At 36.5% G+C, this 20,570-nt stretch overlaps 1 protein-coding gene across 6 annotated transcripts in view; it reads left to right on the forward strand.

Annotated features, from left to right (window-relative positions):
• VPS41 (VPS41 subunit of HOPS complex) overlaps nucleotides 1-20,570 on the forward strand; it is a 109,569-nt gene that overhangs the window by 19,692 nt on the left and 69,307 nt on the right. For 3 of the 6 annotated variants that reach the window (XM_064420686.1, XM_064420726.1, XM_064420696.1), the window contains exons 3-5: nucleotides 2,303-2,347; nucleotides 2,829-2,936; nucleotides 5,946-6,023. In XM_064420686.1, coding sequence (XP_064276756.1) covers nucleotides 2,303-2,347; nucleotides 2,829-2,936; nucleotides 5,946-6,023 — 231 coding nt within the window. Of the gene's footprint in view, nucleotides 1-2,302; nucleotides 2,348-2,828; nucleotides 2,937-5,945; nucleotides 6,024-20,002; nucleotides 20,154-20,570 lie in introns of those variants that run through there. The other 3 variants (XM_064420708.1, XM_064420718.1, XM_064420731.1) reach the window with 2 other exon arrangements.

Raw genomic sequence — 20,570 nt, forward strand, 5'->3', positions numbered from 1 at the left:
TACGTGTAAATGCAGCAAATTTTTTTTGTTATTTTTTCCCTTAAGAAAAGGAAAGCTGTGAGTTCTCTTGTATGGGGTAAATTTCGCTCTGTTTATATCTTACCTTTGCTGCAAGTCAGGACTTGTACTATTCCTCTAGGTTGTCATAGAAACACCGCTAACTGACATCTCAACTCAGGCTGCTCATGGTTTAATTTGTGGGTTTTCAAGATTATTAAAATTTAACAAAAATTATTGATTTGCTTTTATTAACACTGGCTTGTGTTTACTTTAGAAGTTCAAACTGCATAAAGCTTTTCCTGGTAGAAAAATACCTTTAAAATTATTAAACCCTGGTACTCTAAATAAGAGATCATCGAATACATTTAATATATCAAAGTCTGAAGCAATCTTGAATTTTTGAAAATCACCTTTTTATTTCATTTTGTTTACAGTAAAGTGCCCCAACCTCATTTCAATTCACCTTTTAGCTTGACTTTTATTTAGCATAGAAGATACCCGTCAAGAAAGCGTGAAATAGGTACATCATCATGCCTAATATTTGAGAGTTTTCATTTTATTTACTTACTTTGAAGCCTGGAAGAACGCTTTGGTGCACTGACTTTTGAAAGTATATATTTTTTGTATATGCATGTGTAGAAAAAATTACTTAGTTTTCACTCATAAATAAGACAGGTAAAACTTATTTACAGTAACTTTGTCTAATGGTCCATGGATGAATGATTTTATGCAAACTACTCCAGAGACTAGAATTAACTTTTCATGTTGGTTGCACACTGGATGTCCTGGCTCCAGCAACATGCGTGATCTTATAAAAACTAGATGACTGGAGTTCATTTTTTACTTTTATAAATTTATTCAGTGATTGCCCATGCATTCATTTCAAGTGCAATCTTTGTAAGCAATGTATGAAATGTAGTAATGTGTTAATTGTTAAAAAATGGATACATACTTCCTTACACTCTCCTTCTATCAAATGTATGCTTTTTACTTTGACTTTACCTCCTCCCTCTACTTTGTAGCCATTTATTAACGATCTGTAGGCATGAGGAATCTGACTGATTTATATACAGACCAGTAATTTGACATTGTCATTCTGTCTAGTAACAACTTTGTTCAGTGTTAGATTTACTGAATAAAATTGTTTCTTAGTGGACATTTTGACATCCCAGTTCATAATCCTACGTCATGTACTGCTGACATCCCTGTATTAATCTCATTTGTATTCTGTCATAAAACTCTCACGTAACATTTTAAAACAGACTTTCTTTGAAGCATATTTCTATAAGCATGGGTCTCAATATTGGGTGTTTCCATAGGTATATATGGCTTTCTTATGCTTTGTATGAGGTTTTGCACATGTTTTGTATATGATGGTAGCACACATAGTAAATCGCTGTATTATTTAACTTTGGAAAGACTGGCTTTAGTACTGCAAAAGCAATTGAAAAAAAATGCATTTTATTAACCTGTTAACTTGTCTCTCTTCCCTATTTTTTTTTTTTTTGCATTCTGTCTACAAGAAAGCGTTGCACAAATACAGTTCTGCTGTAGGCTGACACTGCATTTTTAGGAATTGGAAGACTGGTTGGTGGGAAGTTAAGGCATTCCTTTAACTAGAGCACTGCACTGGTATATTCTGGTTACTTAAGAATGAAAGATATGTTTTATGTGGGAAACATACTCAGTATTGATATATTCATTACAGTCAATAGCAAGTGTAGGAGAAAATTATTGCAGAGATACTGTTTCCCAGTGAAGACCAAGGGATATATAAGGGTTTGTGTATGTCTGTGCATGTATAAGATTAGCTGAGACTTACTCAAGCCTGTGGAATCTCTCTGGCATTGTACTTCTGTAGACCTTCTGTTACAGATAGATGCCTATGACCAAAGAGCTATTTTGCAACTAGGATTTTCTTTTCCTAAGAGATAAGCATGTTGGTCTTCTTTGAGCAATAAATTTGCTGCTTGGGTGGTTTTTTTTGTTTGTTGGGTTTTTTTTGGTTTTTTTTTTTTAGCTTGGTTTCCTTTCTCTTCACTCTTTGCTCTATGATCCTTCCTTGCATTTAAGTAGTGATTGGGTGATAATACCTAACATGCTTGAAAAGAGAGGAATGCTTCAGTATTTACCAGAAAAAAATCCTAACATACAGAAGATAAAGGTGATCCATAGGAGTAGAATGTGTCCAGATCCTCTTCCCAGAAAACATATTTATAGTATTTTCTTTTACCATAAGCCCAATGGTGGATTGTATACAATTAACTTATTCCTAGTGGATTCTTCTTATTTTTGTTCACAGCATTTTGCATCTATCCTTCCTACAGAGGTGCAGCATCTTGTAAAGGTCGTGAAGTATCTTGTACCGTGCATGCTTCAGCTTTCAGTTCATAGTGGCTACAGTGGCACACTTTATTTTGTCATCATTCATTATCATATCCATCAATTTTGTATTTTACTTCTAAATTGCAAATGACTAACTTTATGTAGCAAAATACACATGCACATTTTTCCTGCTTTTTAGATATCAAGTAAGTGCCTCCTACAGCTAAATTGACACGCTGCTATACAGATTTTGCACTCAGAACTTTGGAGTAAAAAGAAAAACCAGTAACAAAAAAGCACAGCCCAAATGCCTTCAGATGATTAAACTGTGAAAGTTTGGCTTTTGGTTGTAATGGCTGTTGTGAAGAGATCGCAGTGATCCATCTTCGCCTGTTGCTGTGTGATAGTTTTGGGGTATCTTTTAATTTATTTTTATCTAAAATAAACTTATAAGTATTTTTTTTCTCTCTTGCTCCCTTTTCCTTACACTTCTAAAAATTTAGGAAGATGAGAGTGAAGAAGAACCTAAGCTCAAGTATGAACGGCTTTCTAATGGAGTGACTGAAATTCTCCAGAAGGATGCAGCCAGCTGCATGACAGTGCATGAAAAGGTATTGTGTGACTTTGTGGCTGATATAGCATTTCTGATGGGTTTTATATATTTATATGTGCTTATAATGCCTCAGTATATTTCTGTGTAGAAGTGATGCCAAATCTAGAGTTGCACTGCAAGGCAGTGGTAACCTAAACAAAATTCACCATTTACCTGAGAAATCCACATTTTCTCAGTGATAAAATAAGTAGTTCACATAGTTCAATTAACAGCAGATCTCTCAGAATCAATTCTCTTTTTGTTTGTATCAAGCAGTTTTTCAGTGGGAAACACATTTTCTCAATGAGGAAATGAGGTGAGAATTCAAGATGCAGTGATTTGTTAGATGAGATGTTTACATAAGCTACTAGAAAAATGCTCACTCAGATTTAATTATGAATAGTATTAAGAATGCAATCACGATACAGTCCTAACTTTTCTTTATTCAGAAAGGAAGTTGGTATATATTGTACAGCCGTGTCAGTAAAGACCAACTTGATCATGTCAGGAACTTAGCATATATATTTGGCTGTGGAAGACATCTACAATACGGTGTAGAAGAAAGTAATTCTTGTATTGTTTGTTTGCTTAAGCTTTACTTTTGGGGGGTGTCGTACTTCCCTGATTCACTGTGTTAAAAACAAAGAGAGGAACTGCACATGCTAGAGTTTTTGATGTACCAGAGGCATAATAAGGATAAAGTAATAGACAATGCAAAGTAAAGAAATTTTTAAAATAATTAATATTTTGTTATTATAATAAATAAACTTCATGTGCTTCTTTAGTGAATTAAACAATTGCTTTTGTGTTTTATGAGTTTTCTTCTCTTTTATACATACTGAAAAACATTTTAGAATATTGAGGCATTCTGAAGTCCACCTGAAAGTGTGAGTTAATGATTTTTCAGCTACTAATATGTAAAACATAGTAGCTATTTTCTGAATATATAATTTTTCATAGCCAGTAGTATCTCCTTAACAGTTAGTGTTGAGGGATTTATCTTTATTATTTGGCTATATTTTTAGATGGACTTGTGCTGTGTTTCTTTTCCTCAGAGGACTGTTGCTATGGCTCAAGAGCCTCTTAAGATGAAGCTTGTATTTTAGCTGTGTGAATGAAAACAATAAGTCTTTTAAAAATGTTTTTGACAACTTAGAATTACACAGATATCTGGAAAATTGGCAAGCATTTCCTCTTTGTCTGTGGCCTGTTTCTGTTACCTTTTATTCCTGCATCTCAGGTAAATTTTGAAAGCCAAGAGTTTAACAGGATTTTTCTCTAAGGATGTGAACAGATACAGTTTTTGCTATAGTGTCACAAAGCATGACAATACAGGAAAACTGTTGAAGTATCCCAGCACTTTCAGTTTTCCAGCAAACTAGATACATTACTTATGAGAAGAATCAATATTGTTAGAAGCCAGGTGCTGCAGTCTTTTAGGAATAGGTCTCTTGCAACAGAGAACTTAAAAATGAGGCTGTTTGATAGGTTTTGCAAGGGTATTTCTGTTTCATTCTGGCTGTTTTTTTCAGGATTTTTTACCTGAACAAACAGGAGAAGCCCTGCTGAATGGTATCATTAGAAAAATTATACAGTAATATGTAAAATATAACTCTGACTAAAGCAGTATAACTTTGCAGGGAATCCTGAGATCTGGCTTCTTCATTCACACTAATTTCCCCCCAGAATTTATTTTTTTCATTTCTGCTGCTAAAGCATCATATTTTCACCAGGCTTGCTGTCTGCACTGGATGACTAATCGTCATGGCACCTGGTGCATTCAAGCAGGCCTGTGCAGTGGAATAGTCATACCTAGTTATGTCTGCACACCTGATGTTTTATTAACCAGTATTGATTTTTTTACCCGGGGGACTTTTTTCTTCCTGAAAAAAGGCAACCTTGCAGGAGTGAAAGGCATTGCAGGGAATGAATTTCTAATGAACCCCTTCTTTCCCTTTCTTGCCTCCTTTTAATGTAGCTTCATATTTTAAGTGCCTGAACAGAAATTTCATTTTAAGCAATTCCATTTTGATAAATCCTTTTAAACCTTGACTTTCTGTAAGGTTATTTTTTAAAGATTGTGCTGCCTGACTGACACGCTTAGCAGTGCCTGTAAATTTGAGCATTTCATTATAGGTTGCAATGAAGCATGCTCGCATGCAGTGAAATACAGAAAATTGAGTAGCCTAGACTATTTCAGTAATGCTGAAAGTGGGAGGGTGGGGGAGGGGGCAAATAAAAGAAACCTCTGTCATAAATCAAGTAGTACTGAAATTCTATCTTTTCTGTTTAGGTGTAGTTCACATGGTTAAATTAACAGCAGATCTCTCAGAATCAATTTCCTTCTTGTTTGTATCAAAATAAGTTTGTGATAATGTGGATTTATGTCGAGATTTCTTTATTTTGCTACTATTTTTTAGAATTAAACTCCTGAGATTTCCAAGGCAGTATATTTGTTTTGGGAGTATTCTATTTAGGAATGTTACTATGTGAAGGAAAAGAAACCCAGGAGTTATCTGTGTGCTTAAATGCACTGTCACAGACCTTCCATAATTCAACTGTGTTTCACCAGTGGCTTGCATTGGCCTTTTGCTGTGTTTGAACACTTTGTTTTTATTTTAATAATGAAGGAGAATTAAAAATAAAGCTCAAAGGAAACATTAGGATTGAAAAAGCTGCAGAAAGGTTCTAGGAACTGTTTCAGATCTCTGTTGATTCTTGCTCTCACGCTGCATTTTTAATTTGCTGCCACAGTTCATCAGCTGGTGTATACAGACTGCAGACGTACCATTAGTTGTCAGTAGACGAGGGTCCTCATGACTCATTCTGACAGCTAACTTGCACTATCACAGTAATATGGGCTTGAAACCCTGTTTTATTATTTGGGAGCAGTTAAAATAACCTTTCTCTATAGAAAGTGGCGGGCTTTTTTGTTTTCCCCAGTGTTGCTAATCCTGTAGTTCATTTAGCATTGTAGTATTTCTTGCGGTATCTTTGTGTTTATGTAATCAATCTCTTTCTTTCACAGTTTTTGGCACTGGGAACACACTATGGCAAAGTTTATTTACTTGATGTCCAGGGGAACATCACACAGAAGTTTGATGTTGTAAGTATGATGTTATTCAGATCCCATTTACAGGCATGTAAAACTGCTGTGACATACACAACACTCTTGCTGTGATAAGTCAGTTAACACTTTTGTTACACCTGCAACTACACTAATGCATTCCATAACAGAAAAAACAGAGTATGGTCCTTGCAAAAAGAAGTTATGCTGCGTGTCTTTTTGGTGAGCACATCTCACTTTATATATAGTAAACTTCTTCATGAAGCAGAAGAGGAAATACATATTTATGATTGCAAGTCGCTATTAAAAATGGAACCCAGAAGCTCATTACTTCCATAAGGCATGAACCTGTTCATTAGCTGGCTACTGTCAGTTATTAGTTTGTGCACTATCACCTTATCTAGTTGCCACAAGTAATTGAAAACTGATGACCTTGCTGGCTCAGTTTATCAATTACAAATATATAATGCTAATATTTTATGTAAATGTGTTGAAATTTGAGTTATTAAGGGATTGTATTGATTGAAAGAAAAGAAGAAGCCTTTTTCCTTATTGTGCTTTGTGGTATCAGAAGAATAAAATGCTAAACTTAAAGCTCTGCTCTAGAATATTAAATGTTCCTTTTTATTGTAGATATTAGTTCATTAGTTTCAAATTCCCTGTCTTTCTTGGGGAGTGGGAGGAAAATAACTAGAATTTTTTTTCTCTTCAGGTTATCAAAAATTCTAGTAGCCAAGCACTACTACTAAGTTTTTCATAGTAGTGTAAGCACTAGCAATCACAAAAACCATCACAAGATGTGGACATGTTTGCAAAGAGAATTTGCAGCTGCATGGAAGGGGTCAAGTGTTTGTTTATATTTTTTTAAAATCTAATTATGAATTGTGGAAGGGAGTAGGACATAAACTTAAGGCACAGCTCTTGAAGGAATTTTTAGATTTAATTTTAGTCAGATTGACAATGACCTCCTGGGGATTGATTAAAGTCAAACTAATTATGTGCTTCTATTTCTTTTAATTTTGTATGCTCATCAGCCCTGCAGCTGAGAATGCTGACTGCATTTCAGAAGAGGATAAGCTTTTGGTGTCTCCCTTGCAGTTATGATTACTTTACATGCGTACTTCTTGATAGAGTTTCTCTGGGAAGTAGGAGAAATTCTCTCTCTCTCTGAATAATTCAGGTCAGATTAAATGTACCTGAATTATTCTTTCCATTGCTGCAGTAGAAGATAGAGTCAGAGGCTCACTCAAATGAAGTGGAGATTTTGTATTGAGTCTGGCATTAACAGTCCTAAACTTGTATTTGTTCCATTCAGTGTAAGGTGCTTGGAAAATTTTATTTGTAGAACAGTCTTCTTCTGTCCACCACCAATGCCTTTTTCTCTTACACTGGTTCCAAGAGATTAAATCCTCCTTCTCTAAAGACTTAGGGAACTGCCTAGGTGTAGAGCAAGGAGCAAGGGGACCTGTTACCTGCTAAAGTCCATAAAACAAAATCCCTGCATTCTCTTTATACACACCTTCCCACATTTGCTGGTGTTTTATTTGTTTTTCTTTACTAAAAGGTCCTACCAGTGCATTCTGGGACGGTGGTTTCTTATGACGTTAGTGTTGGACTATAATGTTATTTTTTGCTCAGAGATGTCACGTTTCCAAACTTAGCCTGCTTCGGGATGATTTTTGTGCTGTGTCTCTTGTAAAGATGGCAATGATTTCTATTGAAACTATTGTTACAGTACAAACTGCTTTTTGAGCTGGAGAATAGGGAAAATAAATGTTTCTTGGATTCTATTCTTAATGTTTATATGTCTTTTTGTAATGTACATGTCTCCAGTGCAGTAGATTATGTCATGGATCAGGTGGAAATGGTGCTTCTTTTTTCTTTTTTTTTCCCTCTTTTTTCTAGTTTGAAGAAGAATGATTTTTCTCTAGCACCGCATGTCTTTAAAAGAAAAGTTTTTTGAGGAACTACTGACTGTTGTAGAACAGAACAGGCTGCCTATGTGAGAAGAAAGCAACTCGATGATGTACATGGCTGCTTAAGCTGAGAGGTTTTCTGAGTTAATAATGTCAGTGCTGAACCCATAGACAGTTTATTTTGAACTGGCTGCTGTACACCGAAATATTTTCCTTCTAACCTGAACTTTTCAAGATGTTGAATTTCAGACTAGAGGCATCACTAGCAAACATTCAGTGGGGGTCTTCCTTCAGTTTTCTCCTACTTTTTCTTCTTCTTCTCCTAAGTCCTCTTTATTGTCTCTCCTGGGGAATTTGTGTTAAAATACTGGCATGTTATAAATCCCACATAAAGCCTAACCCTTTCGTGAAAAAAAAGAGAATTACTTCCTGAAGTTACACAGGGAGAAAGCATTTCTTGTAAATGTGCTGCCGAAGACTGTTTTCACTAATGGCGTTTTTTCTGGTTCTTTTTCTCTGATCCAAAAAGAACAAATTCCTTCTCAGAACCTTTTCATTGGTGAAATGGCATATACAGTTCTTGCAGTTGTTAATAGGGGAAGTACCTGTTGTTACTGATTATTTGAAATTAATATTGTGTAGATTTTTTTCTGAGTAAAATAGCAGTATTACCACTGCAATATTTTAATTGTTTGCAGTAAACAGTGTACCTGGGGTGTGTCTTGCATGTATTTTTCTTTCTAAAAGGATCTATTCAGCAGATGTTTTCTGTCTTGTGGCATTGCAGAAATTAATAGGAACGATATCAATGTGATGACCTTTGTGCAAAAGAAAACAGTTACACAATTCAAGGACCTGTACTTCATTTGAGTCTTTATCTCTATTTCTCAGGGGTTTGGGGTTTCTTTAAAGAAAAGCTGAGACATGAAAAAATTAATTATTTTTCTATACATCTGTTAAATGTGCATTTAGCAAAAACAAACCATATGTGGGAAACTTTAAAAGCTACTAGATTCAAACACTCTTTGTATGTAAAATAAACCAGAATTATGCAAGAGGGGTTTTTTTAAGTATTTTTTAAAAATTCATTTTAATGGCAAGTTCATATTAAATATACTTAGAAAATGCCATTACTGCTCTCATAGTCCTCCTGATTTCTGTTTTTCTTTCCTAATTTCAGGAAGCCATGTTAAAAAAATATAAATGGGCTTGAAAATTGAAGAAATAAGAATTTTGCTTTTATAATAAATCCTTTATTTTCCATAATGATTTGCATCTGCATTTGAGCCAAATGGTAAAAAATAAAAAGGTACTCATATCAAAGGATTTGCAGCAAAATTAGGGAGAGAATTCACCAGTGTGTTGCATTATGTCCAGAATGCCAAGTTTTGAATGGCAGTACTCCTTTTGAAGACCGAATGTATTTATCATTTTAATTTGAGCTAAAAACAGCTGTAAGAAACACTAAAATATAAAGCTTTCTGCCCCTAGAAGTTCTGCTATTGTAACATACTTTTTTGTTTATTGTTTAAAAAACCTATTAGGATTGAACTTCTTGATGTCCACAGCAGCAAATCAATGTAATTATCCTGGATTACAAATACTGTAGTGTCTACTCTACTTTGACCCATAAATATTCAGAGAGGCTTCTGTGAAACTGATGTAAAAAACTAAAAATTATTTTCAGAATAAAGTCTTACTCTCATACAGCTCTTCAAGTATCCAATGCTGAATCCTATGCCAAGTGGATGACTAGTCTTTTCAGGCTTGCAGCTTCTCTTGTCAACAGCAGTGGAAATGTGTGCTTTGAAAGTGTTGTAAGATATTTGTGGTTTGGGGGAAATTGAGACAGGAATTGGAAGGTTTTGGCCTTTTGTGTTGCTTGGTATCTCAGCAGTTGTGCTTGTGCACTTGTTATCCCTGTCTCCTCTTTGGCTAGCATTTCTGTAGCTCTTGCCAGGGTGGCTTGTCTTTGACAATGTCAGCTGCCTAAGATTAACTGGTATGCATCCTCAATAATGTATGTTTGACAAACTGGTATTCTTTTGTATTAGGTTTCAGTGCATTGAGTGAGATGAAATGTGTCAAATACACTGAAAAATATTGCTAAAAGGCAACAAGAAGAGGGAAGAAAAGCCTGCTAATTCCACTGACAGAGGATGATGTAGGACTGATTCACAGCACGTTAATTCTAAATGTCTCTCCATCTTTCTTTCCTTCTTAGACTGTCTACAATTTATTCATATAATTATTGCCTGAACTGACATCCTTTGGATTAAGGATTTGTAAATATGGAGAAAGCTGTACAAACATGTTTAGTTATGTAATAAATCAAAAAGCTTTCAAAGGGCAAGAAAACCTGTCCCCATTCTGGTCTTCTCATAAACATCAAGCTTAAAGCAAAAGTAGTAAGAAGTCTTGGATGGTGCCAGTGATAGTTTTTAGAAGGGGAAAGACTGCCTGTTTTATAAGTAACAAGTATTTAAATGTTTCATGCATTGAAGGTATTTCAGTACCGATGCATGGTCTAGAAAACAATGTAACTAGTGTTTTAAAGCTTCTCTTACTACGAAGAAATTAAAGTCCTTTTAGCGTGCAACAGCTGTTGTGAGCTATTCAAGACTGCTGGAGTTTCAGGAAGTAACCTCCTCACAGAATATCTTTTTACAATGTATTTCTTTCCTTACCTTGGGAGGAGTTTGGTTTTTTTGTTTTTTTTTTTTGATTGTCTCACATTGTGTAGCACTAACTATTTAATTACCCTTTTTTTTAATTGGAATGATAATAATGCAAAACCACTATGTCATCTCTGCTACCTTGAAGGCTTGAAAGGGAGTTCCTTCTGTGGTGGTATTATTGCCCTTGGCTGTATTGAAGTTACAGCACTCACCAGTCTCTGGAGCAAGACCTTGCTTGAAGGTCAGTCTGTGGCCTATTCGTTTTGCTGATAACTCAGCAGGTTGCAAAGAAAACCAGAGGTTTCAGTAGACTTGTTGCCTCTTGACAAGAGTTTAATTGTTAACAATAAAAAATATTTCTAACAAAGAAACAGCTGTTCTTAAGCACTAAGTGCTGCTGCTAGTAATGATACAAAACCTATTAACTGCTGTAGGAGATTAAGCAACATCTTTCAATGGGGAAGGTAACTTAGCTTTTCATTGTATAATGAAGTTGCTTTGGATGGAAGTTTGCATGACAGTTTGAAACTAAGATGATATAAATGTCACTTACTTTGACAAGCTACTTAAAATTCCCTGTTTATTACCTTTAAATACATCATTTTAGTTGTTAGTGTCAGACTATGTAGGAAAACTTAGGAAGTGAAGCAACAGAATTAAAAGATCTGGGTAGCTCTGTGTTAGGATTTGCATGGTGTTACTGTGCCTGTTAAATTTGAAGCTGAAATCCTGTTTTGTTTACAAAACCAAGTGGGCTATTTTAAGTGATAGTTCCAAAAACCAAAATAAAAATTATGGTTTTGATAGAAGCAAGTGTCTATGCAAGGGACAGGTTTCCTTCTCAACCCTGGGACCTCCCACCCAAATAGGTATTGCATTTTTACGTCTTAAATGCTTTATGCCAACTGCTAACTCTTTCAAATGGAAAACATTGATACAAATGTCATCTTTTGGGATTTTTGTCTTAAGTCTTGAGTGTCTACACTCAATTTAATAACACTTCTGCTTCTCTCTATCTTTCTTTTCGTTTTAACTGCAAAGGATTTGGAAATCCAAAGGTTTTTACAGTAGTTGTGGGAATAATTCAGATGGCTTTTGAGCCTGGCTTTTTGGTATAAAGGCTTGGAAAGTATGCTTTATATGTTTATTCTGGTACTATGCTTATTAGGTTGCTTGTGACTTGAACTGTTTCCAATGGGAATTGTGGAGCTATTGAAGATTCAGATCCATCTTTGGCAGGAAACATGGTGTACCTGTGGTATCTTGCGTAGACTGGCAGAAATTGTGGTGTCATGACCATTATTCCATAGATCTAGAAAAGTTTCTTGTTTGACAAAAATGAAATAAGAAAAAAAACTACCTACCTACCTCTTGTACATGTTTTGCACATCATCTTTGTACCATTGTTTCTGACTTTCATTTGAAAGGAGTATTGCTTAAATTTTTAGTTAACCAAAAAGATCAAAGGAATATGGAAGGTATTTGTTATTAATAGAAATGTTGCTTGGAATATGGATGAAAGATGGGAGTTCTAAACAATTTTAAAATCACTTACAATTAATTTTTATAGCTCAAAACTGAGGCAAGTGTCACTATTTCATTCAATTACTCTTTCAAGCTTGTCTTTTCAATAAACATAGCTTAGCGCAGAATAATGTAAAAAGTTTAGCTGGAGGTATGAGTTCAGCTACAGAAAGTCTTGAATGGTACAGTCATTTATTTCTTGAATGTTGTTAACTCATACAAGTCAGATGTGTACTTGTACTGCAGCAAACGGTAGCATATAGGTTGTCGATCTAATTAATTTCAGTTGAAGTATACAGCCCATGTACTTTATCAGCTGATTCTGGAGTAGCAGTTGTTTCTGCCATCTCTTTTGAACTCTTGACTAGCAACTATGTTGTGCATGTCCCTTTTTTGAGAAGGATTACAGCCCCATCTTAAGACCAAATGGTCCTTCTGCAACTTCATTACCCTTCAAATGCATATTGTTTTCCTCCTTTTTTTAACATAGCAGCATTGGATGAAGTCTCCTTTTTTGTTCTCCAGTATCAATCACTTTACCTCAGACTGGGTATCCTGTTGTTTGTCAGCTGCATTTCATGACCAGCTCTAAATGTATTACATTTAAGGTATCTTTGCAGCCCTTTTTAGCGTCACTGATTTCAGTAGAAACCTGTTATGTCAGCTTTTAATGAGGTAAAGGGCTGTGATTGCATACTGTTCTGTCACAAGCATCTAGACATAGGAAATAGGAAATAGGAATTCACTTTCTCTTGACTTGGTAGATACTATTGTATTCTGCATGTTTTTTCAAGAAAATTCTGAAGCATTGCATAATCTAGGGTGAAGATATTTTAAAAGGGGAGAATGCTAAACATGAAGGGCATTAAGGGAATTAGTACTGTAGTATTTAATACAGCATTGTTGATCGATGAAAGGGCAAAGTTTCCAATTTGTGGTTTTTTGTTTTTTTTTTTCACCAGACCTTTTTGCCTCTTATTTCTATGGAGGATCAAACAGAGGACCTTACTGTAATTCTGCTAAGTGAATTTACATATGTCACTTTTAAACAGCTTGGAACAAAATTATTTGTGATGTTATTAAGATACATCAAAACCATCAAAACAGTTGGGTTTTTTCCTTTTTTAACTCTTTCACCATCCAGGTGTAGTAATATTTGCTGTTTGAATGTGTATCACATCTCAGGACCACTGTGCCAAATTGCTCTAGAGTTTTATTGGCACCAATGAAACAGCTAGTTTCAGGTAGAATTAATTAAATGTTTTCATAAAAGACTGGTAACTCAGATGTGCATTTTCTAAAACCTAACAACACCTAAAAGCATTGGAAGTATTTGGAGAGGTTTGATTGTAAGAAGCTAGTGTATTGCTGATTCCTAGGGCTGTTTTCCTTTCAAATGGGGTATTATACCTGGATGGCATTTTTGTCCATGGGGAATGCAGACACTTATGTGCATATATAGAATAATAGTAGTTTGCCTGTCAGAATTATTAAGAGTTCAGGCATTAATAAAATATTATTTACATTAGAAAATGTTTCCCTGGTTAGAAAGACTGAATTCTGGAGGACAATGTTTTTTATACAAGTTGACATTAATGATAGATCTACAGCCCATTGTTTCCATTAACAATAAAAATACAGCACTGTTAAAAATAGATAATGACATAACAGGGGCATAATATGATGAGCAAAACATGAAGGCAAAACCAAGTTGTTTTTTTTCTATGGGGAAGATGTTATTGATAATGAATTTAAAAATTCTAATAAAGATTCCTTTCTGAAGGTTGAGACTTATTTGTTTCAAAAGACATACCAGTGTGCATAGTACTTTATTGCACTTGTGATGGAATATTAAACACATAGAGTCCAGATTTTGCGTGTCAGGTCTTAATACCCTCAGAATGGCTGCTGATAAAAGTATCTACTGTCAAGTGGCCATCTCCACTGTGATGCTGTTGAAGAAGTTAGATTCCCTCAGTGTCCTTTGGCACAGAGAAATAACAATATAAGAAGTTGGTATGTTGTTGTTGGTAGGTTCACCGCTGTAATCCTAAACTGGCTGCTAATTGAAGTCTAGTTGTTGAAGGTCTCGGCAGTTTTATGGATAGGAGATTTGAAATGTGAACAGTGTAAAGATGGAGTGAATGAATCTGTTTGCTTTTTTTATCTACTTTAAATAAAGTTTATGATATGCAATCAAATGTACACTTCACTGGTATTGAAATAAAGCCTCTTTGTATGTAAATGTATTGAGGAACTTGCACAGGATCAATTAATCTTCATATTTAGCCTTCCTTCTCGTATGTCACAATGAGGATGTGGCATGCGATATACTGTTTACAGTAAATTACAGTGCACTTCATAATACACAGTTTCTACTTGTAGAGTAGATGAGTACTCTCTATCTCCCTCCATCTTTTTGGTTTGCATATGTTTTTAGGATCCTGACAAGAATCAGACACCCAACATTGACTGAGTATCTCTGATGGACTTGTGAGACTTTGCCAGATGTTTATAATTGCAAATAAAGAAAGTTCCTGAGTTGGTGTGCAGAGAGAATACAATGCTTTCAGTAATCAGAAAATGTGTTTATTATTGCATGTAGCTCTGACTTATGCCAATCTGTATCAGTGTTGATAACTGAAAGTTTACATGGAAAATGACACTGTAGGTGTAATATTTAACTATGCCAGGAATATGACTACTTACGTTGTTTTCAGCCAGGAAAGGGAATTAATTTCCTTATTGTTGGGAAGGATGAAAGTTTGACAAGGAAGTCTCACAGATATGTGTATGCTTAGCAGAAAGATTTTTGAATGTAGAGGCTAAGGAAGGAATAGAGATGGAAGCAAGTTTTGATATAGAAGAAAAGAATTGCTGAGCCAGTCTTACTGGATAACCAAGGAGACAAAGGGTATGTTAGTTAGAAGGGGGTTTTTGTGACTTAGAGCAGAGGTTAAACCCACCTCAAACAAGAAGATGTTTTTACCAAGCAGAAAGACAGCACAGGCAAACAAGTCAGCAGATGTTGCAAGTAGAAAAAAGATCTCAGAATTTTCCACTGCAAGAAAACTGAAAAACAACTTCTAGCTTAAACTATAATGTACTAACTTCTAGTGATTGGAGAATAGTAACATGAATATGGTAATTATAGTAGTTATGATAGGCTATAGATAAAAATTAAGGTATATATTGGTTCTACTGTATTAAGATGCTCAGCAAAGAAACGTATATAATGCATTTGTAACGTAAACTAAGGGTCTCCAGGCCTGCCTGCAGCTGCAGCTGACAGCTGTAGGCACAGGCTCTGTTGCCTGGACTGCTGTACCGTCTTGGATGTAATAAACTGTATTTGGAAATGCTGCCTGGAGTCCCGCATCTCTCATTACGGCTCTTACGCCTTATAATATTTCTGCATCTCTCTGATTCCATCAGTGGAGATCTTTTCACTGATTTCAGTAGCCACTGGGTTTGGATCATTGTAGCAGAGAGGCTGACAAGCTAAAATAATTGGAAAAAGTACTTACTGAAGTTTTCCATTTCAAGGGCTTACAGGGAAAAAAAAAAAAAAAGAGAATTGCGAAGAAAATAATGGCCCTGTGGGGAATGTGTGGAGAAACAGGGTTTTCAGGCTTCATGGGGTGATGTTCTCTATCTTATGTTAGGTCAGAGAGTGGGATGAGCATTATGGCTGTTCAGAAAACCTTCCTGGAAATGATGTTGGCACAACAGTGCATGAGCCCTGAGCAGAATAGTCAACAACCCTTTTGCTTCTTCAAAAGTTGTTTGGTGGAAGCACCAATAAAATAATCTCTAAAATGAAAACCACTCCTGACAAGAGCTTTCACTGTATGACTTGTTTGGCTTTTTTTATTAGTCATGTTTGAAATGCATCTTATCAAGAAATGGAGTAAAATCTCATACTTTCCACTTGAAGGATGGAATTCTACATAATTCTGTTAAATACATTAATGACAGTGGTGACGATATTCCATTAGAAACAAGGAGTGAAAGTGCCCCTTAAGTTACATCCTCAGCGTTTTAGATATGTTTTGGGGACTGTTCTTCAAAGTCCATTTCAATAATTCAGTAGCCTCTCTTGAAAGTTTATATTTAAAGATGAATTATCATAAGTTCATTGTGTTTGGCAAACTATTCTGAAAGAAAGCAGTTACAGAAATTGGTGAGGTGAACCTCCACATTGCCTGGAATAGTCTTTCTCCCCAGGGGGTGTTGGGTTTTCCAAGGAAGATATATCTATCACCAGCAGACTTTCTTCAGCCCTCCCCCTGTACTTCAGCCTTCTGCATGGCTGCGTGGTTGGGAGTATTGCTTCATATTCTCAGATGGCTTTAATACACAGATAGCAACAAAGAAGTGGGGGAAGGCTTAGGACCTAACATTGTTCAAGAGCCCTACAGTTATACAGAGGATGGCAAAAGGGACCTGGGGGGAGAAGGAAATGGGAGTAGTTTGCTTACTTTGGCACAGAGTTCTCAGGAGGATATCTACTTACACAGCAGTGTTTTAATAGAAAAGAGATTTTTCTTTGAATCTCTCAGGAATTAGCTAAAAGTTCAATTCTGCTAGGAAGTAGTCTAGGCTTTCAGTATAGATTTGGTTTTGGTAATAGCTTCATCAATCCTAAACAAGCATTCTGATTATCTAGTAACTACTAGAGATTTAGGGAGATCCCTTGTTAATATTTTTTCCCCCTTGGATGTTTTTGTTTTGTTTTTTTTTTTCTTAGTCCCTGCAGTTGACAAACAAGGTTAAGGGATTCACTGATGTGGCAAATATTGAAATCACTGTAGGCTTTTTGTTCTTTCTCATTGTCTTAGTCTATATGAGAGACTTCTTGTCCTCATATTCCTTTAGTTTTAGATAAGCTCTTGAGATCTTTGTTTTTTGTAGCTAAGGTCTGCCTTTCTGCAGACAAGATAAAAGTTAATGTTGTTATTGTTCTGTGTCCCAGACCTTGTCACTCCCCTGAACCTTCCCCCCTCCCTTTTCTTCTAACCAACATAATCTCCCATTTTTCATTTGGAGAATGACAGATTCAAGAATGTTATAGGAAATGCAATAGTGCAAGAGTTCTCACTTACCAGAATTTGCTGCTAATATTGTTGAACTAAACCTCTTTTGATGTGGATATTAGTAAATTTCAGCAAATGAAACTTGAGGTGTTGTGAATATAGAGTATGCTACTTTGTTGCAGGCAGTGGTGAACATCTTTTTATTTAACTCCTACAGCTGTATTTTCAATTTAAACCTTTGTGTTATTGTGCTTTGTATGTGTGTACTTCTGTCTTTTTATGGGTAGATCATGGTAGAGGATCAGAATTTGTGTTTCGAGTTGCTTTTGCCTATATTGTATTAATGAAATTCTACAAATATGCGAAATACATATGAGTCAGTATAACACTGCAGCATTTGGGGCAAGAAAAGTGCTTGGATTCAGTTTCTTTTTAAAGACAGTTCCTCAGTACAAGAGATCTCTGGGTTTTGAAGTCAAAAGAGATGGGACACAGAACATGTAATACAGTTGTGCTTAGCTGTTCCTGAGGATTTGGGGTGCTTTTCAAAGCAAGTTCCTCATCCTACACAGAGCAAGGTTTGTGTTTTGTGAGGATCTTAGCTTAGTTATGACAGCAACTGAGGTGGTTTCTGTTTTCAAATCAGTATTTACACTTGGATACCTCCACCATGGTGGAAATAATACAAACATAATAATGGTAGTCCATACTCCAGTAGGCTAACGTTTAAAACCATGGCTTGATTGATCATATTGCTGTACATTGGAGCTTCACATGCTTGTTTATGTGAATGGCATGCAGATGAAACATGAATAAATGAAAACTAGACACATTTAGGAGACAGGTTGTTTTTTTTATTACAATGCAACTGTGTACATACAAATTGCCATAGTATGAGAACAGCTAGATAATCATTATGCAGGTCCAGACTGATATTCATGTAGCAGAAAAGACCCTTAGGTGTTTTTTTTTTTTCTTTCAGGATATATGTGTATGTGTATGCACGGTGTCGTGTACCTCTGAGGGAAACTGCAAGAAGTTCTTTTAGAAATGGATGGTCAGAAACTAAATTAAGCCAAACAAGGGAAACATTGTATCTGAGAACTGTTTATTCGTAATGAAAAAAAAAAAAAAAACAACAACAAGGAGTTGCCCAAACGAAAGAGGGCTGGAAAAGAGAGAAAAGAAGGAAGGAACATGGAAAAGGAGTGGGGAAAAGGGGAGGGAGAGGAGACCGAGGAAAAGAGGGCGTTGCCTCCTGCGAAGCGCCTGTGTCCGGGCGGCGGGCGGTGCGCGGGCCGGCTCTTAGGGAGCCTGCGCAGCTCTCGGAGAGGCGCGGCGCCACAGGCGCGGCTCCCGCGGCGACGGCGCCAGACCCGCGGAGTAGGCGCTGCAGCCGGAGGGTCAGGACCCTGGACAGGATGGGAGCGAGCATCGCAGTGGGCGGCTCCATCGGAGCAGCCGGGTTGAACGCAAGTATATCAGGCAAGGATGCGCGGGGGAAGTGGCAGGGCGATGGTCAGGGACGCAGAGAGGCAGGACAGGAGCGAGGGCGAGCAAGAGCCAGCGAGGGCAGAAGAGCCATAAGGCAGGCTGGGGTCAGCGCAAAGGAGGGAGAGAGCAAACCAGCAAGGGCGCAGCAGCGAGCAGCAGCGAGCCCCTCAGCAGGCTGAAGCCAAAGGTAAAAAGCAAGTCTCAAAAGCCCCCAGCCAAAAGACAAGTCCCCGGAAAGACACAAAAAGTGTAAAACCCAAAAGCTCCCCAAAGCAAAAAACAGTCTCCAAAGCCCTCCACTGCTCGTGGTGCAGTTACTTCTTATGCTGTCTGGCTCTTCCTAGCATCTGCCTGCTGGCAGGAGACCGTTGGCCCAGTCCAACCTTCCATGGCAGTCCATTGGCGGAGACCTTTCATTGTCTGATTGGAGAAGCCTCTCTGGGGAGTTCAGTGTCTCCTACTGACTGTCCCATAGGAGGAGGTGAAGTCCCATGTTGTCAGGTGTGCAACCTCTCCCCCATGTGCCCCTGACAATCAGTGTTGAGATAAATCAAAGCTAAATTGGTTCCTCACACACAGATAAATAATTATGTTTAAATTAATTTAGGATAAGTTCATGAAAGTTCTTTGAAAAGAGTGGATGAAAGCACTGATTTAGGGTGTTGTAGAAGTGATGGGAACCTCTTGAAGTAAAATGAGCTTTGCTGTAAGTATGATTGAACACTGCTTTGCTTTTCACACTCCTAATAAGCATGTGGTTTGCCTGAAAACCATGGCTAAAAGGCATGAAGTCACAGACAACTATTAAAATGTTTAGATTCCTAGCTTGTAAATATTGCATTTCTCACAGAATTGAAGTGAAATCCAGTCTTATGTTTCGTGTTCATCCACTTCAAATCCTTTGGGATGTAGCATTTGTGAAAGAATCAATTATCCATTTGTTAGTCGGGGGAGCTTTACAAATTATACATTAGCAGATTGATTTCTCAGGTTCACCATTGGGGGACTGATTGTATAAGGTGGGTTGATGATGAGTGTCAGGGGAGAAGGAGTTGCCACACAGAACACAATTAAAAGAAGCTTTCTGAGTGGCCATGAATTTACTCCTAATTGAAGAGCAGGCTTAATCCATAGTAAGAGCATTTATTTCAAGCATTTTACATTAGGTAATTGATTATCACATGAGGTACATTTGCTGCTAGATATTTGCTTTTCCTTTCCTTTAAATTTAGGATTTTGCAAAAGTCTGCATTTAGATCTTTATGTGCAAGGTGTCTGCTAGCTTTCTCTCCTGCTACCTAAACTCCTGTTTCATCCATTAAGGTAACTTTTTTTTTTTTTATTCTGTAGTGTCAGCTTGACACTATTGATTTTGAACGGTCAAACTTACTTATGTTGTCCAGAATTCCAAACATGTCTCCATCAGAAAGAAAACTGCAGCTAATGGAAATTCAGCTGAAGGTATTTCTTCCTTCTTTGCTGGTACTTCAAAAGTGTATGAAATTCTGAAGCTGTTCCCAGGTAAATCATTTAAGTGTATTTCCATTTCTAACTAACAGGATCCAACTTACTGCCAAATTTGAATTATGTAGCTTGAGAAATTCAATGTGTATTATTATCACTTATACAGTACTGGAAGTATCATTCTGATCACAAAGTAGTTTTGTATTTTTACTTGATGGGGCTAATGCTAGGGGTCCTGATTAGGTAAAAAAATATCGTCCAATGTAGCGCTAATAAAATAATAAATAGTAGTTTTTTCAACATTTCATATGCAGGTGCCTCTAGTTTTATGACATGAGATTTAAGTTTGATCACCGCTATTATGTGTTCTAAATTTTAGATTCTTTTACATGTTACAGGTTTTTTCCAACACACATTTAAAATACCTTGACAACAGTCAGGTTCCCAAACCCCAGTGTGTATCATGGTTCCCAC

Source organism: Passer domesticus, chromosome 1 (genome assembly GCF_036417665.1).
Source record: "Passer domesticus isolate bPasDom1 chromosome 1, bPasDom1.hap1, whole genome shotgun sequence".
NCBI lineage: Eukaryota > Metazoa > Chordata > Aves > Passeriformes > Passeridae > Passer > Passer domesticus.